The sequence below is a fragment of the Onychomys torridus genome, chromosome 4 (assembly GCF_903995425.1).
Source record: "Onychomys torridus chromosome 4, mOncTor1.1, whole genome shotgun sequence".
Taxonomy (NCBI): Eukaryota; Metazoa; Chordata; class Mammalia; order Rodentia; family Cricetidae; genus Onychomys; species Onychomys torridus.
In genome coordinates this window covers 32,165,118-32,186,282 of record NC_050446.1, presented here as the reverse complement: position 1 = coordinate 32,186,282, position 21,165 = coordinate 32,165,118, and the positions used below count along the sequence as shown (strand labels likewise).

The 21,165-nt window shown below is 34.1% G+C and overlaps 1 protein-coding gene across 4 annotated transcripts in view; it reads right to left on the bottom strand.

Annotated features, from left to right (window-relative positions):
• The window catches only part of Galnt13 (polypeptide N-acetylgalactosaminyltransferase 13), a 597,204-nt gene that overhangs the window by 206,525 nt on the left and 369,514 nt on the right, over positions 1–21,165 (bottom strand). For all 4 annotated transcript variants that reach the window (XM_036185829.1, XM_036185831.1, XM_036185830.1 and 1 more), the window contains exon 8: positions 17,699–17,816. In XM_036185829.1, coding sequence (XP_036041722.1) covers positions 17,699–17,816 — 118 coding nt within the window. The remainder of the gene's footprint in view (positions 1–17,698; positions 17,817–21,165) is intronic.

Genomic DNA, 21,165 nt, shown 5'->3' with positions numbered 1-21,165 from the left:
TCCTTTTTTATTTATTACATTTGTGTTCTAATTTTACACATCAGCCATGGGTTCCTATGTCCTCCCCTCTCCTGCCCACAGCCCAACCTTCCCCCAGCCCATCTCCTCCATTCCCTTCTCCTCCATGGCCAAGACTCCCCTGGGGATTCAATTCAATCTTTAATACAGTTTCTCAGGTTGTGGTGAGGCCCAAACATAAAATTACTTTCATTGCTACTTCATAATTAAAATTTTGCCACTCTCATGAATTGTAACGTAAATATCTGTTTTCCAATGGTCTTAGGTGGCCCCTGTGAAAGAGTCAATCAACTCCATGGGGTCAAAACCCAAAGGTAGAAAACTACTGTCTTAAAGTATCAAAATTTCATCCAAGGTCTAATATTCACATAGAATAAACAAATATATCTATTTCATATGTTTGAATATTTCGTCATAACAGTATAATTTAAGTTAAATGATTTATTTTCAGTAAATGTTTAATTGGTTGGTCAATCTATTTTGTATTTATCTCTGTACTTGTAGTCATGTAAAATATTTTCATGTGAAAATGACTTACTTGTGCTCTAAAGGGCCTTATATAGTACATAGTGAGTTCCAGGACAACAAGGAATTTATGAAGAAACTCTATGAAAGAAAGAAAGAAAGAAAGAAAGAAAGAAAGAAAGAAAGAAAGAAAGAAAGAAAGAAAGAGGGAGGGAGGAAGGAAGGAAGGGAGGATGGAAGGAAGGGAGGATGGAAGGAAGGAAGGAAGGAAGGAAGGAAGGAAGGAAGGAAGGAAGGAGGGAGGGAGGGAGGGAGGGAGGGAGGGAAGGAAGGAAGGAAGGAAGGAAGGAAAGAAAAAAAAGGAAGGAAGGAAGAAACCCTAACAACAGCCTATAAATTTGTTTCGAAAATGTCTAGTTATAAATGTCTATTCAATTTTTCTCATCTCAAGGATTTCCCATCTTAGCTTCGCAAAGAATTTATTTCTAATGGCAGTAGATTAGAGTTGTCCCTTTAGAACATCTACTCACTTTATAGAGGAAATAGTCAACTGGATATAAAATAGGTTTTTTTCATGCAAGTTTGAGCCAGACCAAATCCAAGCAGAGAGAGTGAAAGTAGATATGAAATCATATCCAAAGCCTAGGTGCTGTTGGCAGTTGTTAGCTGATGGGAATGGGAAGGTCAGGTTCTAGAAAATGTTGCTACAGGTAAGTCTGCCAAGCTCTGGTAAAAGGCCACACACCCATGAATTTCAGGGAAACACAAACTATATTTGATTCATGGGGATGGGGATAAAAGAGCTCAGAAGATTATATGATAGGGAAAAGAGAGTGTATCTGGATGGAGTTGGAAAAAGAGGTGAATATAGTCAACACTACTGTACATAATTCTTGAAGAACTGAGTTTTTGAAAAGCTTTAACCTTAACTGCTCTGTTGCTGTGGATATCGCTCTGTGTAAATAAAGTTCTGATTGGCCAGTGGCCAGGCAGGAAGTATAGGTGGGACAAGAGAGAAGAGAATTCTAGGAAGTAGAAGGTTGGAGAGAGACACAGCCAGCCGCCACCATGAAAAGCAACATGTAAAGACACTGGTAAGCCACAAGCCATGTGGCAAAGTATAGACTAACAGAAATGGGTTAATTTAAGATAGAAGAAGCAGATAGCAAGAAGCCTGCCACGGCCATACAGTTTCTAAACAATGTAAGTTTCTGTGTGCTTTCTTGGTTGGGTCTGAGTGACTGTGGGACTGGTGGGTGAGAGAGAGATTTGTCCTGACTGGGCCAGGCAGAAAAACTCCAACTACACTCTGTTTGCTTTGCCATTACCCTGACTGTTGGACGGTATTGGAGGAAAGCTTAGTGAGGGAAAGGGAAAGTGTAAAGTAGAAAAAGAGAACAAAAAAGTATCCTTTTATTGAGCATGGAAGTGAGCTAACCTACTGCTTTGAAACTAAATCACACACACACACACACACACACACACACACCAGGGTGTTCTATATGAATGGTAAGTTAGTAGTGACCCTAATGGAGTCTTTCATACTGTTTTATATTCTTAAACAAAAAAACCATCCTCTACAATTTAATTCCCAGTGGAGATACACCTGGTATGCACATGCCAACATTTTATCATGTATACACTGTTGATACTTTTGCCTTTCAACTACTTTCTGTCCCTGCAATTTTCTGACCTTGAGAATTGGCATATGACAGAACTGCATTTTCTAGGGTTATTATTCTACATCTTATTAGGGCTGCTGCTATTAGAAAAACCCATCTCTCCTTTAGATATACAGGACAAACTATGGCCATGACTGTGTTAGGGCAAATCTTTTTCTTTTGCTTAAATTAATTGTATGACTAGAGCAGGCTGGTAATGAAGAACACAAAGTAGTCTCCAGGATATTGAAAATCCCACAACATAAGGTAGTTCTACTAAAAAAAAAAACAAAAACTGGTGACTAGACTCTCATATTAAAAAAATAATAATAATTTCTTTGTTATGATGTAGGTGTCACTAAGGAGATAACTTTGGAAAAAACAGAAATGCATTATATAGGAAAATAGTCTTAATCTTCTCTGTCTTCAATAGCTAATAATCTTAAAGCCTAAGAAGTCCTAGAACTTTGGGGAAATTTAGCAGCATATTTAAGGGGAATTTTTTTTAAAGTCAAAATATTAGACTATGTGATTCCTTTGTTTTATAACTAACATCATGAATAAATCTCAACTATAAGTATTAAATATTACCAAATACTCAAATACTGGGAAAATGAGCCTGTGGTTTGTCTCAGGAGGGACACTTAGCACTTATATATTGGTTTCACTCTGTGTCTGATCATCATATTGTCTGAAATCAGGAACATCTGCCTGTTCTTGTCACAGAGCTTGTGACAGCTGCATGAGGCTGCCCAAGAACTCATGCCCAAACAGCCCCCTTTAAATATCAGTAGACCACATGGATCCCCAGCTGCAATGTGTGGCATCTCTTGCTTGTTTACAGATGCCAGAAATACATACAAAGAACTCAGACAAGGAAAAAGTATTGATGCCCCAGAAAATATTTGTCCTTCTGTTCCTGAGATTCCATGCCATAAATCCTCACCTAACTTTAGTTGTCTCGTGTTAGTTGAAGTGAGGCCTCCTGTGGAACTTGTAAAGTGGTCCTCCTGTGTAATTAGTAAACTGGTAAAGTGATTTGCCAGCATGACAATGGATTTGAGGGCTGGGATTGACCTCTTTCTCCTCTCTAGCATTTTCTCTCAGGATTTGACTGGCATCTATTCAGCAAATACACATTGGCCATTGACTTTGTGTCAAGTACCCTCCCTACTGAGTAGAGAAGGAATAATAAAACATGGTTCTTTTTTCAAGTCACCCACAGACACATAGAATTGTAAATGGCAGAACTGGGCATATCAAAGTCTAGTCGTCTACTTGCATTTGACAGTAGAACAGCACAATTTCATGATGTCAAGAAAGGAACTGACTTGAGAGAGTATCACTCATGCTGAGCCTACTCTGTTCATGGCCATGATTCACAAGCCCTTCACTGGAATCTGCTGTACCTTTCTTATAACAATGTTTTATTTCAAATAAGTACATTTTAGGAAAGTAAGGTGGGTCACAAATAATTCTAATGCCTATGGTGATTTTTTTTTTTGTACTGAAATGTAATTTTATTTGTATATTAATAATAAATAAAGTTGCCTGGGGGTCAGAGCTAATAGCAATCATAGCAGAAGCCAGGTGGTGGTGGTGCACACCTTTAATCCAGATCACATGACAGACAGATCTCTGTGTGTTCAAGGATACAGCCAGCATGGAGACACATGCCTTTAATCTCAATACCAACCACAGAAGCCTGGAGGTCTGTATACACAGGCATGACGAGGATGTCATGTGGTTGAGTTTACAACCAATGAGAAGACAGAACAGAAAGTCAATACAAAGACAGATACACAGGAAGTAGGTTGCTTGCTGAGGGGAAGGAGAGCAGTGGCAGTGAAGGGTAAGAAAGGGTTTTTAGTATCAGCTCTTAGCTATTGCTCTGACCTCTTGGGCTTTTAACTCTGCATTTGGTTCTGTGTTTCTTATTTAATAAGATGGTTCCATCTACAAAAGCCATCAATGAAAAACTATGGTTGTCTTTCAAAATTTATCTTACAGATAAGTTTTTATGAAGTAAGACAAGTATGAAAGAAATTTTAAAAACTACATTGGTATATGCCAAGTGTTCATTGAAATGACCTCAAACCCCACTGTGAATGAATGATATGATACTAGTTACAGTTTTTGTTTAATAAATTAAATTAATAATAGTGTCAACAACATTGCAGATTATAAATGAGTTCATAAATTCTAAGAAATCTAAGGGTGTAGGTTAGTAGCAATGCAATACCCTAGAATATGCTATGCCCTATTTACATCATCAACCATGTGGCTTGTGAGTGAGTGTGTGTGTGTGTGTACAGATATATGAAACAACAACATTTAACATTTTACTCTGCTCAGACAGTTTAAATGGCATTTTTCTAACCAACATGGTACTTAGAGCATAGTAAGCATAATTTCCTTTTCTCATTCCCTACCCTTGCAAGATGTCCTTCTTTGACATTTAAAGTTACTTGCTGTTAAATGTTTTCTGAAGAAGCCATGGTTTGTAGAAAACCTTTGCCTCTTATTGAGTCCTGGTGTCAGTTCAATCTTCTCTTCCATGTTTCTTGAGCTAATGAAGGCTAGACTAGACCTTCAACTCATTTACAAAGAAAAATATCTCAATAAAATTTAGCTTCCTCTAGCCTTCTTCAGGAAGATAATTTATTCTTTTCTCTAAGCTTAAAGATTACCCTGGACTTCAAGAACTCAGAATATAGAATACAGGTGTTGGACCCAAGAGAGGAAGCTTTGATAGCCAGCACTACCAATTTCCAATCACACAGCTTTTTCTGTGGTACTCAGAATATTCAGCTATATAAGAAAAACTTAGGAACCCCAGTATTCTGATAAAGATGTAGTCAAATAATAAATATGCAGTTTTCTTGCTAACTAAAAGTATTACACACATTACTCCATCACCTTCATAACAGTTCTCCACTATTTCAGACATTTTTCAACAATTATCCATTCTATTCCCATATCACTTTGTATTTAAATACTTGATATCAGACTATATTTTCCTTTATTACTCTATGCTAAAAGAATAGAAAATATAAAATAATTACTTTGACCATTTTTACCCCTTAAGTTGTTCTGCAGATTTTCCTGTTTGCTGGTAAATGTGTTTTAAAAGTTTTTCTTCCCTACATATCTTCAAAATCCAATTACCTTATCTTATTTTCCAGAATCCAGAATCCATCATCCAGAACTGCTCACGAAGCCTTTTATGAGCTTTCATTATTCTTACTTTCTTGCTTCTCTGCAGCAGTTGACACTATTGACAATCACTATAACTTTCTGAGTTTTTGTGACATTATTTTAGTTCCTCTCTGACATACTGCTTTGCCTTCAGCTTCTCTTCCTTCTCCCACCCCTGGATGTAGCTGCTACTTAAGGACGTGCCCTCCTCTGCTACTTTTCCTATTTTCTCTCTTGGCAAACCCATCCATGCTCAGACACTTCTTTAATTATCAATGCTGTTAAGTTAGCTTTCAAAGCTGTCACCTTGCCTATACTTTGCCTCAACTCTGCAACAAAATTTCTAACTTGATCAAGTACATCTTTAACTTTACATGACCTTAAGGAGTCTAGAGTTTCCATTTAGGTGCCCAAATGTGATGACAAAGTCTTCAGCTCCTGAGGACTTTCTGTAGAGTTACAGATATAAACAAGGAATAGACACTGTCAGCAGACCTAATTACTAAACTCACACAAGCCATCATGGGATTTATGAGATAGATTTTCTAAATGGACTGTTAATTAAAGTTTTTCATTTAAAAAGTTCCAAAAATCCTGATGATTTCTCAAAACCTTTTACACTTCAGAGAGCCATGTAAGAAATAGACTACAAAATGGTTTGGCCAGTTAAAAGAGAGAACACAGAACCATAAATGCAGAATTTAATTGCTCAATTAAAATAAAGAGAAGGTATAAAGGATTAATTGTTGCTTCATTATAAAATCAATAAATAAATGTAAATGGAGGAAAAAAATTTATAAAGGAGTGAAACATCACAGAAAGTAATTTAATATCAAGGAACACACTGTTGGCACTAAAAAGGGTTAATAACTTAATGGCTAAGTTTCTATATACTTTATCATATTTGTAGTAGAAATTAGTGGTTAGTTTGAAAATTAATGAAAGCATTTTTAGAATCTTTGATCTGACTAGCCAGATTTTCAGAGGTGGTGAATAGTGTGAAGTTGATAATTTTCAAGGATAATTAAAAATCTGTTAAAATCTACAATCATCTTTTCAGTGATCCTTAATTACTGTTGCATTTGTACTTAACACTCAATTTTGAAGTTAGATCAAAGTCTTCCCTGAGTATTATCTCACACCTCAGAGTCATTCCTCATATCTAGGATCTGTTATTGCTGAGACTGTTGAGGATTATTTAAATGAATTTCATAATTAGTTTCCTTTTTTAACTACATTTCTGCTTGACTAGAACAACAGTGAACTGATTGGTAGTCACATACTTAAGAAAGACATCACTAAGTGTGACAGTATAATCATAGCTTAAGATGTTACACATTTATTGCAGTAGTTACCATAGAGATTTAAATTTGGCTCTTTAATAAAAAGTACATGGGTTTGACTTTGAATGCATTAATTCTGGCTAGCAGTAGGTTTCCAAGTCAACTGTTTATGGAAGCAGCAGTCTTCCAACTTTGTCCTAGAAATCATTGTGGAACCTCATACATAAAATTATTAAGATCAGTTCCTAGAGATTTTAATGGATATGTTATTTATTGTAAATGGAATGCTACTTCCACAAAACAGGTATGCAGGTATGCAATATTTTTGTGATATTGTATTCACTTACTTTTCCAGAGGGAAAAAAAAGTTCATATATGAAATCTCTCTCTTCTCTCTTTCTCCCCCTCTCCTCTGTCTCTCTCTCTCTGTCTCTGTCTCTGTCCCTCTGTCCCTCTGTCTCTGTCTCTGTCTCTCTCTCTCTCTCTCTCTCTCTCTCTCTCTCTCTCTCTCTCTCTCTCTCTCTCTCTCTGTGTGTGTGTGTGTGTGTGTGTGTGTGTGTGTGTGTGTGTGCATGTGTGTTCAGGAAAGCCAAAGGAAGAAGTCTAACACAAACCTCTGTTGATTTCTTCCTAGCTCCCCTGAAACAGGGTCTTTTACTGAACTGGAGATACCACTTTTTGGTTTAATGTATTTCAAGTAAACCTCCTGTATTTGAACCCCTGAGCAGGTGTCACAGGGAATAAGGGCACAGGCGGCTTCATACTTGGAGATCTAAACTCAGATTGTTCTGCTGTGTTCTTATTCCTTCATATTCACAAACTTGGATATCAAATATTCTAATGTTAATTTAGAAATAAGAAAAACAACAAACTAACAAACAAAAACAAAGAAGCAACCCATAACTAAAGATTGTAAACAGATACTGCAGACATTTATGCTCTGGATTTCTGATGTCACCTGTAAGTCTTGACCACTGAAATTTACAAAACATTTTACTTTTATTGTTATGTGTGAGTGTATATGAAGTATTGTTCATATCATTTTGTTTGGGCTCAAATATCCTCTTAGAGGTATACCAGAAGACTCTAAATAATAAAATTCTTCATCACTCATCATTCTAGTTTCTTACAACACTTTATATAGCTTAATTTCCACCAGGCACATGTTTATCTAAAATTATCAGAGTGATTACTATGCTTATTAACGTATTGTCTTTCATTTCCCATTAGCATAAGCTCCACAAGACAGAAACTGTGCATATATGTTCTATACTACACATCTGGATATATTTTCCAGATAAAGTAAATGACCTAATTTAAATTATTTGTAAACTACAATTTAATCAAAAGGCAAGTATCTCATTAGCAAATTATATGGACATATGCTGATAAAAAATAATGATTTGTATATATTTTCTTAAACTTTTCATTTTTATATGAGAAAAGTTAAAGCTCAAATTTCAAAGATAATTCTAAGTCCATTCATCATATTTAGATATAAAAAGGATCAATCATTTTATATAGGAGTATTTCAGGAACGTATCAAATATAAATCATCAGGGCAATTGTCTCAATTTTTCTTTTCCTATATTTTTATTAAAACATTTTTCATACAATATATTTTGTTCATATTTTCCCCTCCTCCAACTTCTCTTTGATCTTCCTCACCTCCTTACCCATACATTATGTTCTCTCTCTCTCTCTCTCTCTCTCTCTCTCTCTCTCTCTCTCTCTCTCAAACTTCCTTCCAAACATCAAAAAACAAAAAGAAAAGTCAAACAAGACCCACAGACATCATAAAAAATGAAGACCAATACAGGCAAAGGACCAATAAGACAAATAATGTCACAACAAAGCAAAAGGAAACACAAATACACAAAATACCATTGACTTCATTTTGTGTTGACTAATAACTCCTGTGCATGTTTAATTGTTTTGTCTGATAAAGCATATTTAATGGTAGTCGATACAAAATTTAGTATAACGATAATACAACAAACATATTAATTTTTGAAGATTAACATACTTTGAAGACCCCATCAAATAACAATAAATGATCAAATAATCAAAGAGCTGCTTCTTTGAGAAGATAAAAATGATTGACAGACCCTTCATGCAATTAACTAAAATAAAAAAAGGTAATCAAAATTAACAGAATTAGACATAAACAGAGAAACATTATAACAGATTCAAAAGAAAATTTATATCAACTAAAAGTCGTGGATGATTTTCTGGATTCATCCCAATAACCAAAATTAAATCAATCAGAAGTGATAAAGAAGTACACTTCATTCTCATCAAAGAAACAATGAAGAAGACATCACAATTCTAAACATATGTACACTAAACTCTGTCACACTCAATATCATAAGTGGCTTACTACAGAACTTAAAGACACAATTAAATTCCAATTCAGCAGAATTAGATTTCAATACTTCACTATTTCCAATGGACAACATTTAAAAATAAAGTCATCAATAGTCTAAAGAGACTCATAAAATAAGCAGATTGAAAGATTAATAAAAAGCCTTCGACTGAAAAACAAATTCAAGCCCACAAGGATTTAAAGTATAATTATACCAGGCTTTCAAAGAAGAATATAGACAATACTTCTTAATGTATTTAACAGAAGAAAAATAGAAGGAACACTTCCAAACTAATTTGTGAAGCCAGTAGCACTCTAATTCCTAAACCAAGTAAAAACACAAAAAACTATAGTAAAAGTCCCTATTATATCATCAACCATACTATCAAAGGGAGTACAAACATACATACAAATATACATGAAAAATATCACCCGCCATGATGGAGCTGGCTTTATATCACAGATGTAGATAAATTTAAGCATGAAATAAAGACAAACAAAATGTCCCTCAGTGGATGACTGGATGACGAAAATGTGATACATATATAGAATAGGGACTATTCAGCTGTAAAGAAAATGGGGAGATATGATACAACTAGAAAATATTTTACAAAATGAGGGAATCTGTACAAAGAAAGACAAATGCCGCATGTCCTATCCTTATCTAATGTACATGCAAGTTATAGTTTGGATTAAAGCATACATAATAGAAGACTTTTACTTTTCCTGGTTTAATTTAAAAAATGTAGTCCTCCATATTATGAAACTTTAACCTATTATAATTTGATAAGCAATGCCAGCGTTAAGTGTTTGTTAGTATCATTCTAAAGTTTTACTACTGTCTAATCTACTTGGCCACTTTCATTGTTCTTCCTCTGGGCATATAGAGAATCATACAATTATACCCTCATAACTTAAAATAAAATATGTTCTGATCACACTTTTACCCTCCCCCAACACTTTTCAAGTCCCCCACCCACCAAACCCCTTTTTGTTCTTCTTTTAAACAAACAAACAAGCAAACTACAAAACAAATTGAACAATAACAACAAAATAAAACAACAAACACACCATAAAAGCACAAAGTCAGCATGGTATGACAAAAACAACTAAATTTCTTACATGGTCCTTACTCAGTTTCATTTTTAAAATAAAATGATAGGCGTTATAAACTTTAGGAACAAGCAAGGGATTTACTCTGTGGTTTAAATCTAACCCCCCTTTCCCCCCCCTCCACTGAATAAGAGATATGTTTAACTGACCAATCCAGAGGAGTAGACCAAACATTAGAAAACCTATATATAAAGCCATATATGATAGATACTAGCTATAACCCTTGCATCAAAGGGTGCTGTTGTGAGTTCTTGACTAGTTTGTGTTATAGTGAGATCCTGTCTAGAGCAAGCAACAGCAGCAGAAGCAATAACATAAAGACATAGAGCGAAAAAGGTAAGGAAAAAGGGAGAGGTGAAATCTAACTGAGCATTAAAGCCAAGAAACACGTCTACTGGAGTGTTTGAAACTTAGCATGCTGTCAACAAGTGATTAGAGAGAGAGCTGTTTGTAGGATCAGCTCGTTAATGCTGGTTTATACTCTTTATGAGGTCATGTATCCATAGGACCTCAATTTATCACCTCGTAACTTTATTAAAACTGATCCAAATAAATTACTATATAAACAATATTACAGTTTCCTTAAGGAAAAGTGTTCCACAAAAACATAAAAATCAGAATAGTGATTAATAATTTATTCAAAATAATTCAGTGAAAGGCTTCCATCATATTCCTGGTCCTATAATTTTTTAGGTAAAAAGTAAAGGAAGTCAGTATTCTACACTGACAGATAATATCTTTTCCTTATGCAGAAAAATTAAGCTTATAAAAAGGCAAAGAGTTCCACTAGAATTATTCCAGGAAGACTTTTATTGGAAATGATTTCCAAGTAGCACATCATTCTCACTCACTTTCACTTGTTAAAATTTACATTGGATGGACAGACAGTTCTGGGGAAATTTCTGGTTTCTTGTAATATTATACAACAATTTCTTTAGCTCCTTTTCACACTGTGTTCTGGAGCCTCTGCTGTTTATTGTGTTCACTAACTTCTTCCCACCCCATTGCCTATACAGTTTGAAAGGTAGTCAGTTTCATACACTAAGACCTTTTCTTTGCTTATATAACCAAATAAATATATTGAACTTTACAATGGAATTTGTCTGAAAGAAAATTGGTACACAGAAATCAGTCTTCTCTCTAAAGTAAATAATTGGTTATTAATAAAAATATTGATTACTAAAGTTATAATAATAATAAATAATAATAACCCCATAATAATAGCCAAACTATATTTTCCCAAATGAAAATTTTTGTTTTGTCTAACTATGGGCCTATATTTAAATCAATTAATCAATAATTTTGAGTTTGGGGCAGATATTGTTTTGTTTACTGCATGCATTTTGAGTTTACAATCCCATTTATTGAAAATACTGGTTTTTTTTGTTTTTTTGTTTTTTGTTTTGCTGACTAGCCTTAAAATATTTGTTAACAATTTGTGCTCATATGTTTGTGGGTTTGTTTCCAGATTTTCAGTTTTGTTCTACTGCCTTGTATTTATGCCTATTCTAAATAAATATTAATTATTATAACTAGCTTATGCCTATTCTAAATAAATATTAATTATTATAACTAGCAATATATTTTAAATCATACTGTTGTTCAACTTTTTATTTTACCAAAGTGATTTTAAGCATTCTACATCAGTTGTGTTTTTATATGGGTTTTAGAATTAGTTTATCGAGTTCTGTGAAGAAAGGTCCCTTGGAGTCTGTTTAGTGTTAATGCATGGGAGGAGGAAGCCGTTTTTATAATGTGTAAGCTATCAACAAATAAATATGGTACCTTTTAAAATTTACTTAGATCTTTTGCTTCTCACAGTAGGAAATTGCAATTTGATTATTGTCAGATAATCACTAGATCATGTTTTTGGTGCTATAATATAGTAATAGTAATTTTTTCAGTTGATGGAGTTGGGTCCTACATGGAAATGCAAATGACTCTTGTATATTTTAATAGTATTTTTAAAATTCTGTTTATTTTCTGAGATTTTTGAGAGAATACTCAATGACAGTCTGAACATTTTCCTTCCCAAGATTTTTTGCTTTGTTTTTATAACACTGCACTATGTAAAGCTCCACTATAAATTGAAGTAGAACTGGTAAGAATGCCAATGTCATCTTTTCCTCATCTTCCTGTGGGAGATAGTATCTCATCTCATTTTTCCTTTTTTATTTTGTACGTGTGTATGTGGTATGCATGTGTACATGCATGTGAGCACACATGCACACCTGAATGTGTGTGTGTGTGTGTGTGTGTGTGTGTGTGTGTGTGTGTGTGTAGACTCACAGTTGATGTTACTAATCATCCTCTATTGCTCTTCTGCTTAACTTATTGAAGTAAGTAAGGCTTCCCAGTTAAACCTAGAGTTCAAAGTATTGGCTAGCCTTGCTGTGTGTGGTGGGTATTGTGTTCCCCACAATATTGTGCACCCTAATAAATTTATCTGGGGTCAGAGAACAGACAGCCACTAGAACAAAGCCAAAAATGGTGGCTAGAAAATGGGTGAGAGTAAGCCATAGCAGAAGTTGGGCAGTGGTTGTGCACACCTTTAATCCCAACACTTGGGAGGCAGAGCTAGCCGGATCTCTGAGTTCAAGGCCACTTTAGAAACAGCTAGGCAAGTTGACACAGCCTTTAATCCCAGAAATCCAGCATTTAATTCCAGGGAGTGATAGCAGAAAGCAGAAAGGTATATAAGGCCTGAGGACCAGGAACTAAGTTAGTTAAGCATTTGGCTGGTAAAGCTTATAGGCTTTGGAGCAGCATAGTTCAGCTGAGAGCCATTTGGATGAAGATTCAGAAGCTTGCAGTCTGAGGAAACAAGACCAGCTGAGGAACTGGCGAGGTGAGGAAACTGTGGCTTGTTCTGCTTCTCTGATCTTCCAGCGTTCACCCCAATAACTGGCCTCGGGTTTGATTTTATTAACAAGTACCTTTAAGATTCATGCTACACTCTAGTCCTTGTCTATCTCTGCTCGCCAGGGTTAGAATTCTGTGTAAACTGCCATGCCCAAAAGGCAATTATGTGTGTTTACAGATATCTTGCCCTCCTTCCTGCTCAAATAGAGCTTTAATTACCAAGAAATTTCCACAGCTCCCACATTCCATTTTTTATTGCTATAAGTGTGTAAGTTTTATATTCAGTCTTTATTAACTTTTCCCCACTGCAACCCCTCTATCGAACTTTTAATAATTCATTTGTTAAAAGAAAATTTTCCTTTTCTTTATCTAAAATTAGGAGAATTATATGACTTTTGTTAAAAATTTTCTCAAATATATTCATTTGATCAATTTATTTTTCTTTTTCAGTTTGTTAACATGGGGATTTATATTGAATGGTTTTTAAATACTCAGTGAATATTGCATCTCTGTGATGAATTCCACTTAAACGTATAATATTTATAATTATCTTTTATAAATTTGAGGGATTAACTGTTAAAATCTTGTAAGGTAGTTTTTAAATCCATGTTCACAAGGCACATTGGTTGTAGTGCAGTATTGTAGATGTTTGATTAAATTCCTGTGTCAGAGGAATGCTGATTCTATAAAGTTAACAGGAACATATTATTTCCTTTTTTTAATTTCTAATAATATTTGTGTTGAAATCTATGTATTTCTATAGAAATCTTTGATAGAACTCATCAGCAGTGTTATCTGGCTACAGAGTTCCTGCTTGAAAAAATATTCCCTATAATTCATGTATTCTTTTACTAGATGTGAGATTAATATGTTGATTTCCAATGTGCTTTAACACTTTTTGTTTTAAGAACATTGCCATTTTATCAAGTTTCCTAGGGTACTGTATAATTCTGTATTGTCCATACTATTCTCATACATTTTTTTTTATATAACTCAAAAGAGTTATATGAAAGGAGGACATCATTATGTCTCCTTTCTCTTTCTCAGCATTGGTAATGTTTATCATGTCTCTGTTTTTCACAAGTTTGGAAAGAATTTTTACTGATTTTCCTAAGGAAACAGACTTTTGATTTAATGTTTCATTAGAATTTTACTCTTTTATAATTAATTCATCTCAGCTGTCATCTTTTTATTTCATCTCATGTAGGGAACTTGGGAGAAACTTTATATATGTGTTGCATATTCAGGTGTTGAAGTGCTTTTTTATGTAAGCACTCTCTCATGACAAGATTTTAAGGATAAGGTTATTATTAAATGATACTCAGCAATGATGTGGTTTGCTCAAAGCTGCAAAGCTTGTTACCATATTTTAAGAGATGACTTCTATAATACAATTCACATGTGGGAAACAGTAATACTCAAAACTGAGTCCATAATTCATTTTTCCCAAACATATAAATTATTGCTCTGTCTTTCCCATTATAACGATGGACAAACTAAAGCTCTGGAATGTACTAACTATTCCACCTTACTTCCAAAGATAGTACTAGAGTTGGGTTTTGGGCCTAGGTTTCTTAACTCTGAATACAGACTTCTACTCATTATTCTCTCATGGCTTATAGGAAGGCCTTTTCCAGTCTTGCTTTCTCAGACATTCTCAAATTAACTCAACTGACTCAGCAATTGACAGACTATTTTCATTGTCACATGAACAAAATGATATGGAATATCAGGACCACTGTTCTTTATGTTGTTTTTACCATTCCCTGTGCTATTGTTTATGAAATGCAAGGAATTTTAGTAACAATATATGTTGGGTAACATGTTGATAAAATTACCATTTGAAGACAGCCGATGCTTTTATAGTAATTTGAAATACATTTTAACTCCTTACTCAGTCTTCTTTCTACAAAATCTACAAATCTATAAACTCTGTAAAATCTCAACCCCTTGCCACCTTCTAACAATTAACAGTTCATTGTTCTCATCCCTTCTATAATTATTTTCTTAAATATTAATTCCTAATGTATTAATAAATTGTATTGTTCTGTGAATCATCAATCTTCTGTACTAAAATATAAGTTTCACAAGACCATCAAGTTTATCTATCAGTATCATATACTCAGAATTTATTGAACTCAATAAATGTGGACTATAACATTTATCTAACTTGCTAATATCCAGAAGTTCTTACATTTACATGATCAAAATAAAAAAAGTGATACCACAATGAAAAATAAGGACAATTGGCAATGCATTCTTTTTCTTTAAAATTTCCTTAAGCTTTTACAGTATACTAATATGTTTTATATTCCAAATATTTCTAATGTTTTGCTTACAAAGGCAACTGAAAAATCCACAGCTACAAAGCCACACAAACATTACTATGACAGTCACTTATTCTGCTGAGGAGAACTGGTTTGCTCACATAAACTTATTTGACATATATAAGAAAAATATCAGATTTTTTCGTCAATAACACTTGTACCTTATAGGAATGCTACTCCTTCAGAGTAAGAATACATCATACCTAGTCATCTTTGTATCCTACATTGAATATAGTTCTGTCATGAAATATGTAACCTGGATAGTTGATTCAAGGTTTTAGTAAAAATCACAATATATTCTCCTGAGAGCAACCCATAGACAAATGGGGGGGGGGGGGACGATGCTTAAAGCAATAATAAGGTTTGAAACCTTCAAAAACAGTCACTAGTGAATAATTTGTTAATATTCCTAAGTAGTTGATCACAGAATCTACTGTCATTTTTCAGGGTTGTGGTTATTCTTAGGGCCATCAGTTACCATCCATCTACTTTCCTGAGATCTGACTGACCCCTTTCGTATATGTGTAAATTCATCCTACTTCTTGATCACATTTTCTTAATAATCATATTAGTCATGTAGTTATCTTTGAACATATCATCCAGTCTCCCTCCTATGTGGAAGGTATGTCGTCATAGTAAGAGTTGCTACAGACAGGTAATCATCCTCAATATGCAGAAATGAGATAAGAGAACACTTTAAGAAAGCAGGAAACACAGAGAAGGTAAGCAATTGGGTCAGCAGTAGCAGGACTAATGCTCTGGGAGTTGTTTTCCTCACACAATCCCAGAAAATGCCTAGAAAGTCTGTAGGAATAAGAACTTAGAGACTTTTATGATTTCCTCTAAGAATAAAAGCAAATTGTTTTTGTGCTTCTTAATATTTTTCCTTCTTTCTTTTCTTGTTTTAATTTGTTTGCTTGTTTCGATTTTGGGGGGTCATTTCTTATTTCTGTCATTTCTAGACCTATACTGACAAGAATCTTTCTCCAAATGGCTTCAAAGTTTCTGCAAAAAATATTACATAGACCTGAGAGTAAGAAGACAGTCCTAATCATGGTTCTGACTTTCTGTTGATAAGTCACAGATAGTATAAATATGTACAGCAATACCTAAAAAAAATCGATTTATGGTCATGATAATCATCAGGCTTGTAGACAAATATAACCCCAAAAGGCAGTTCTATTGATTTTAAAGCATCTCAACTACTTCAGACAAACTAAATTCTACATTAGAAAAAAAATGAAACTTTTTCAATAATTTTAAAATTATTGAATCTTTAAAAAATGCCTTTGGATATTTTTAAATTTTAATTCATATATATGTATATATGTGTATATATATATATGTATATATATATATATGTGTGTATGTATATATGTATATATGTGCACCATGTGTGCATGGTGCCTGCATCATTTGGAAGAGGATGATATATGTCCAGAACTAAATTTAACGATAATTGTGAAGCACCATGAGGGTGCTGGGAATTAAATCTGAATCCTCTTTTAGAGTCTACAAGAATAGCAAGTATTTTCATGCATTAAGCTACCTTTCTATTGCCCCAGTTTTAACAATTTCTTAGACAGTATTATACAGTTTTGTGTTGGTGGAAAACAAGCTTTCAACTTGAAGGCCAAACTAATTTTCATCTGGTTACATAAATCTGCCCAGACTCTACTCATTAAATTTTACAACTGATTTTGTTAAAAATGATATTGTTTTAAGTCCTTTGTATTTAATTTTAATAAGGAATAGTTAGTCTCATTAAAATAATTCTTTAAAAATAATACGTGTAGTTGAAGGTAAAATACATGAAACCTCTTTTCTATTTCTTAGACTAAAGATACTTTGGGGGGGCTGCATTTCAAATTTTGCCTATAAAATATTAAATGACCTTATATAAACTTTGTTCTCAGTTCTCATTTATTTAGAAGTTCTTTATTAAGTGAATTTGCATTTTTCAAATAAATTTGTTAAGTACTAATGTCTATGATTGCTAGAACAGTCATGCTTTGACCACAGTTGATCTTAAAGTTCCTTAAGAACAAATTCATGCAGTGCTTGCAATTCTAGTCAATGAACACTTCCAAATGTGAGTTAAAAGAACACAAACTGGTTTAAGGAGAAATGCTTCAATCAGAAAATGAAGCCACTCTACTCCAACAATGGAACACCCTAATACATTCTTACTATAAATGAAAATGATTTGCAAATGTAAAATTACAAATTTAACAGTAAAGTTTGCATGCAACAGGACTCTAGTAAAGGTTTTAAATAAACATATATTGACCATATGATCAGTAAGTTGCATCACTTTGAAAAATTTGACAGTAAATTATTGGGTGTGATGGTGCATGCTACCACATACTATGTTCAGAGTTTAAAAATAAAGAAAAATGCAATTACCCTAAAAGACATTTCAAGATTCTCTCCACCCCAGATATCCATTCCTGCATCGTAAGTTCCTATCTCTTCAAAGTAGTTTCTGTCAATAGAAAATAGGCCACCAGCCATAGTAGGGGTCCTAGTTGAAAACAAAACAAAAAGAAAAGAATATGTTTTGAAAACAATGTGTGTAGTTTAGTGATACTACAGCAAATAGTTTTGACATCATAAATACTAAAATATTCCTCAAAAACCCAATGGAAACACAATGTTAAGGTGTGAAAGCATTTAAAACTTTTAAATTGCATTCGTATTTCACACATTTTACAAAACTCCATTAAATTACTTTGTTTTATTAATAGGTGATAAAACAGAAGCACAGAAGAAACCTGCCCTGTTAAATCTGAGGCTTCTACATCCCCTGAGCCAGAGCAGAGAGAAGGTGCTGCCTTTCACATGGCCCTTAAAGAGATTCCCTGATCCCAAGATACCAGTGGTGATCTTGGCCACAGAATTACAAATCATTTTTATGTGAGCTCCAGGAAATTGAGAATGTGCTTTCTCTATGAAAAAAGATCCATTTCCTATCTCAATTCAAAAGTATAAACTGCTATGAAAATGTCTGCAGAAAGAATCTAATGTTGGTTATGAAAGCATATTAAACAAAGGAGGTAAAGGAGCTTTTAAATCCAATTATTTATTATTCACAAGATATTTTTAAAGATCAAATTATCTGTCTAAATCTAAAGATATACACAAATCTTACACACTATTATTCAAAGGTTTTGAAGGGTTAACATGGAGTCTAAGATTTTTCTATCTACAAATGAACTTTTATTTGCTTCTCATGTTCAAAATTCCTCCATAAGAACTAAAATTTCAAATCTTGCCAGTGAAACATGTAGGTTAACTGTATATCTTCTATCTCTCATCTCCTCCAAATCCAACCTCCCCTGCCCCCAGTCTCATCCCAAGCTCTGAAGCAGACCACCTGCCACACATTCTCTTCATTCTCTGCACCCATTTGCAGTGGATCACCTCACTTGTTCCCTTCTAATTATCCTCCCTATACTCATGATTTTATTTAAGCCACAAATCCAGTAGGCAATCCTTGGGAACCCACAAATCATTCAAGCCAGGGAGTCAGGTAGGCTAGCTGGAGATCTTCACCTCTTTCTCTGCTCTTCCGATTTCAATCCCTGAGTCTCATTCCAAGAGCTTTGTAGCAGACTGCCTGCTTTGATTCTCTTCAGTCTGCTGCCATTCCTAGGAGGCTAAGCAGATCCTGATGGAACACCCTGCTTTCCTCCCTTCTAGTGGCCACATATAGCAGCATCCTAGAATTCCTACCAGACAACACACAACCAGCACACTGCCCTAAGAGCAAGAGAGAAAAAACAAAGAAACAAACAAAACCAAAACAAACAAACAAAACCAGGGAACAAAATACCCCCCCCAAAAGACAAGACCAGATATTAGCAGCTGGATTAGAATCTTGCCAAACCTAGATGGCTAGATAGAATCTTGCCAAACCTAGATGGCTAGACTCTAAGAAAAGAAAAAAAAAAAAAGAAAAAGGGAAGGTCACTGCATACTCATCTAAGAAAATCCACTAAGAGGACATTTCAATGCCTATCATCTATGTACCAGACACAAGGGAATGCTGGTATGATTGAATGTAAAAGAAAAACTACTATGGCTTAAAACACATACTGACCCTCAATCACCTACAGAGGGTGGCTTCAATAACCAACCCTCAGTAACAGATAGGTCATCCAGACAGAAGCTAAACACAGAAATTCGAGAGCTAACTAATGTTAAAAACCAAATGAACAAACATATTTACAGAACATGTCATCCAAACACAAAATAATATATCTTCTCAAAACCACATTAAACTAACTCCAAACATGACCACATACTCTGAACACAAAGTCTCAACAGATACAAGGCAACTGCAATAACACCCTGCATCCAGTCTGACCATCAAAGATTAAATCTGCATATCAACAACAGCAGAAAGATTACAAACTCTTGGAAACTGAACAACTCACTACTGAATAAAAACTGGCCAATATAGAAATTAAGAAAGAAATTAGACTTTCTACAATTGACTAAAAATAAATATATAACAAAGCCAAACTTGTGAGACTCAAAGAGGCAAGTTCATAGCACTAAGTATCTATATTTAGAAAGAGAGAAAGAGCTCTCATAGTGGCAACTCGGTAGCACACCTGTAAGGTCTAAAACAAAAAGAAGAAATTACACACCAAAAGACATAGACAGAAAGACATAATTAAACCCAGGGCTGAAATAAATACAATAGAAACAAACAAAAAATCAATAAAAAGAATCAGTGAAACAAAGAGTTGGTTCTTTGAGAAAAACAACAAGATTATCAAACCCTATCAGAATAAATAAAAGGCAGGAGAGAAGACCCAAGTTAATAATATTAGAGTTAAAAAAGGGGGTCATAACAACAGACACCAAGGAAATGGAGAGAATAATAAGGACATAATTTGAAAAACCTGTCCACCAAAATGCAATACTCTAAAAAACAAAGTGTAATTTTCTCAATACATAACACTTGCCAAAGTTAAATCAAGATCAAATCAGCAATTTAAACAAATAATATTATAATAATAATATATTAAAATGTCATCCATAGAGAAATAGAAGCATCCATTAAAAGTCTCCCATCTGAAAAAAGACCAGTGAAAAATGTGTTTAGTGTAGAATGACACCAGACTTTCAAAGACATGTCAATGCCAACTCTCCTCAAATTATTCCACACAACAGAAACATAATGAACATTGAACAATTTGTTTTAGGAGGCCACAGTTACCCCGATACACAAACCACATAAAGGCCTCTGACGGAGACTAAATTATAGACCAATTATCCCTATGAACATAGATCCAAAATTATTAATAAACTACTAGCAAACTGAATCCACATATAAATCTAGAAGATTATCACCCATATAAAGCAGGCTTCATTCCATAGTTGCAGGGATGGTTCAACATATGTGAATCAAAAAATGTAATCCACAATATAAATAAACTGAAAGATAAAAATTGCAAGGACATCTCATTAAATGCAAGAAATACCTTTGACAAAATCTAACATCCATTCATGATAAAGAACCTTGAGAGGTAAGGGATACAATATACATACCATAACATAATAAAGGCAGTTTACAGAAAGCCCATAGCCAACATCAACTCAAACGGAGACAACCTCAATGCAATTCCATTATAACCAGGAAAAAGTCAATGTTGCCCACTCCATTCCTATTTAATACAGCACTTGAAACTGTAGCTACATCAATAAGATAGTTGAAGGAAATTAAAGGGATATAATTACAAGTGAGCATGTCAAAGTATCTTTATTTCTAGATGACATGACATGATATATAAGTAACCCTAAAAATTCCACAAGAAACCTCTACAGCTTATAAACACTTTCAGCCAAGTAGCTCAGTGTGA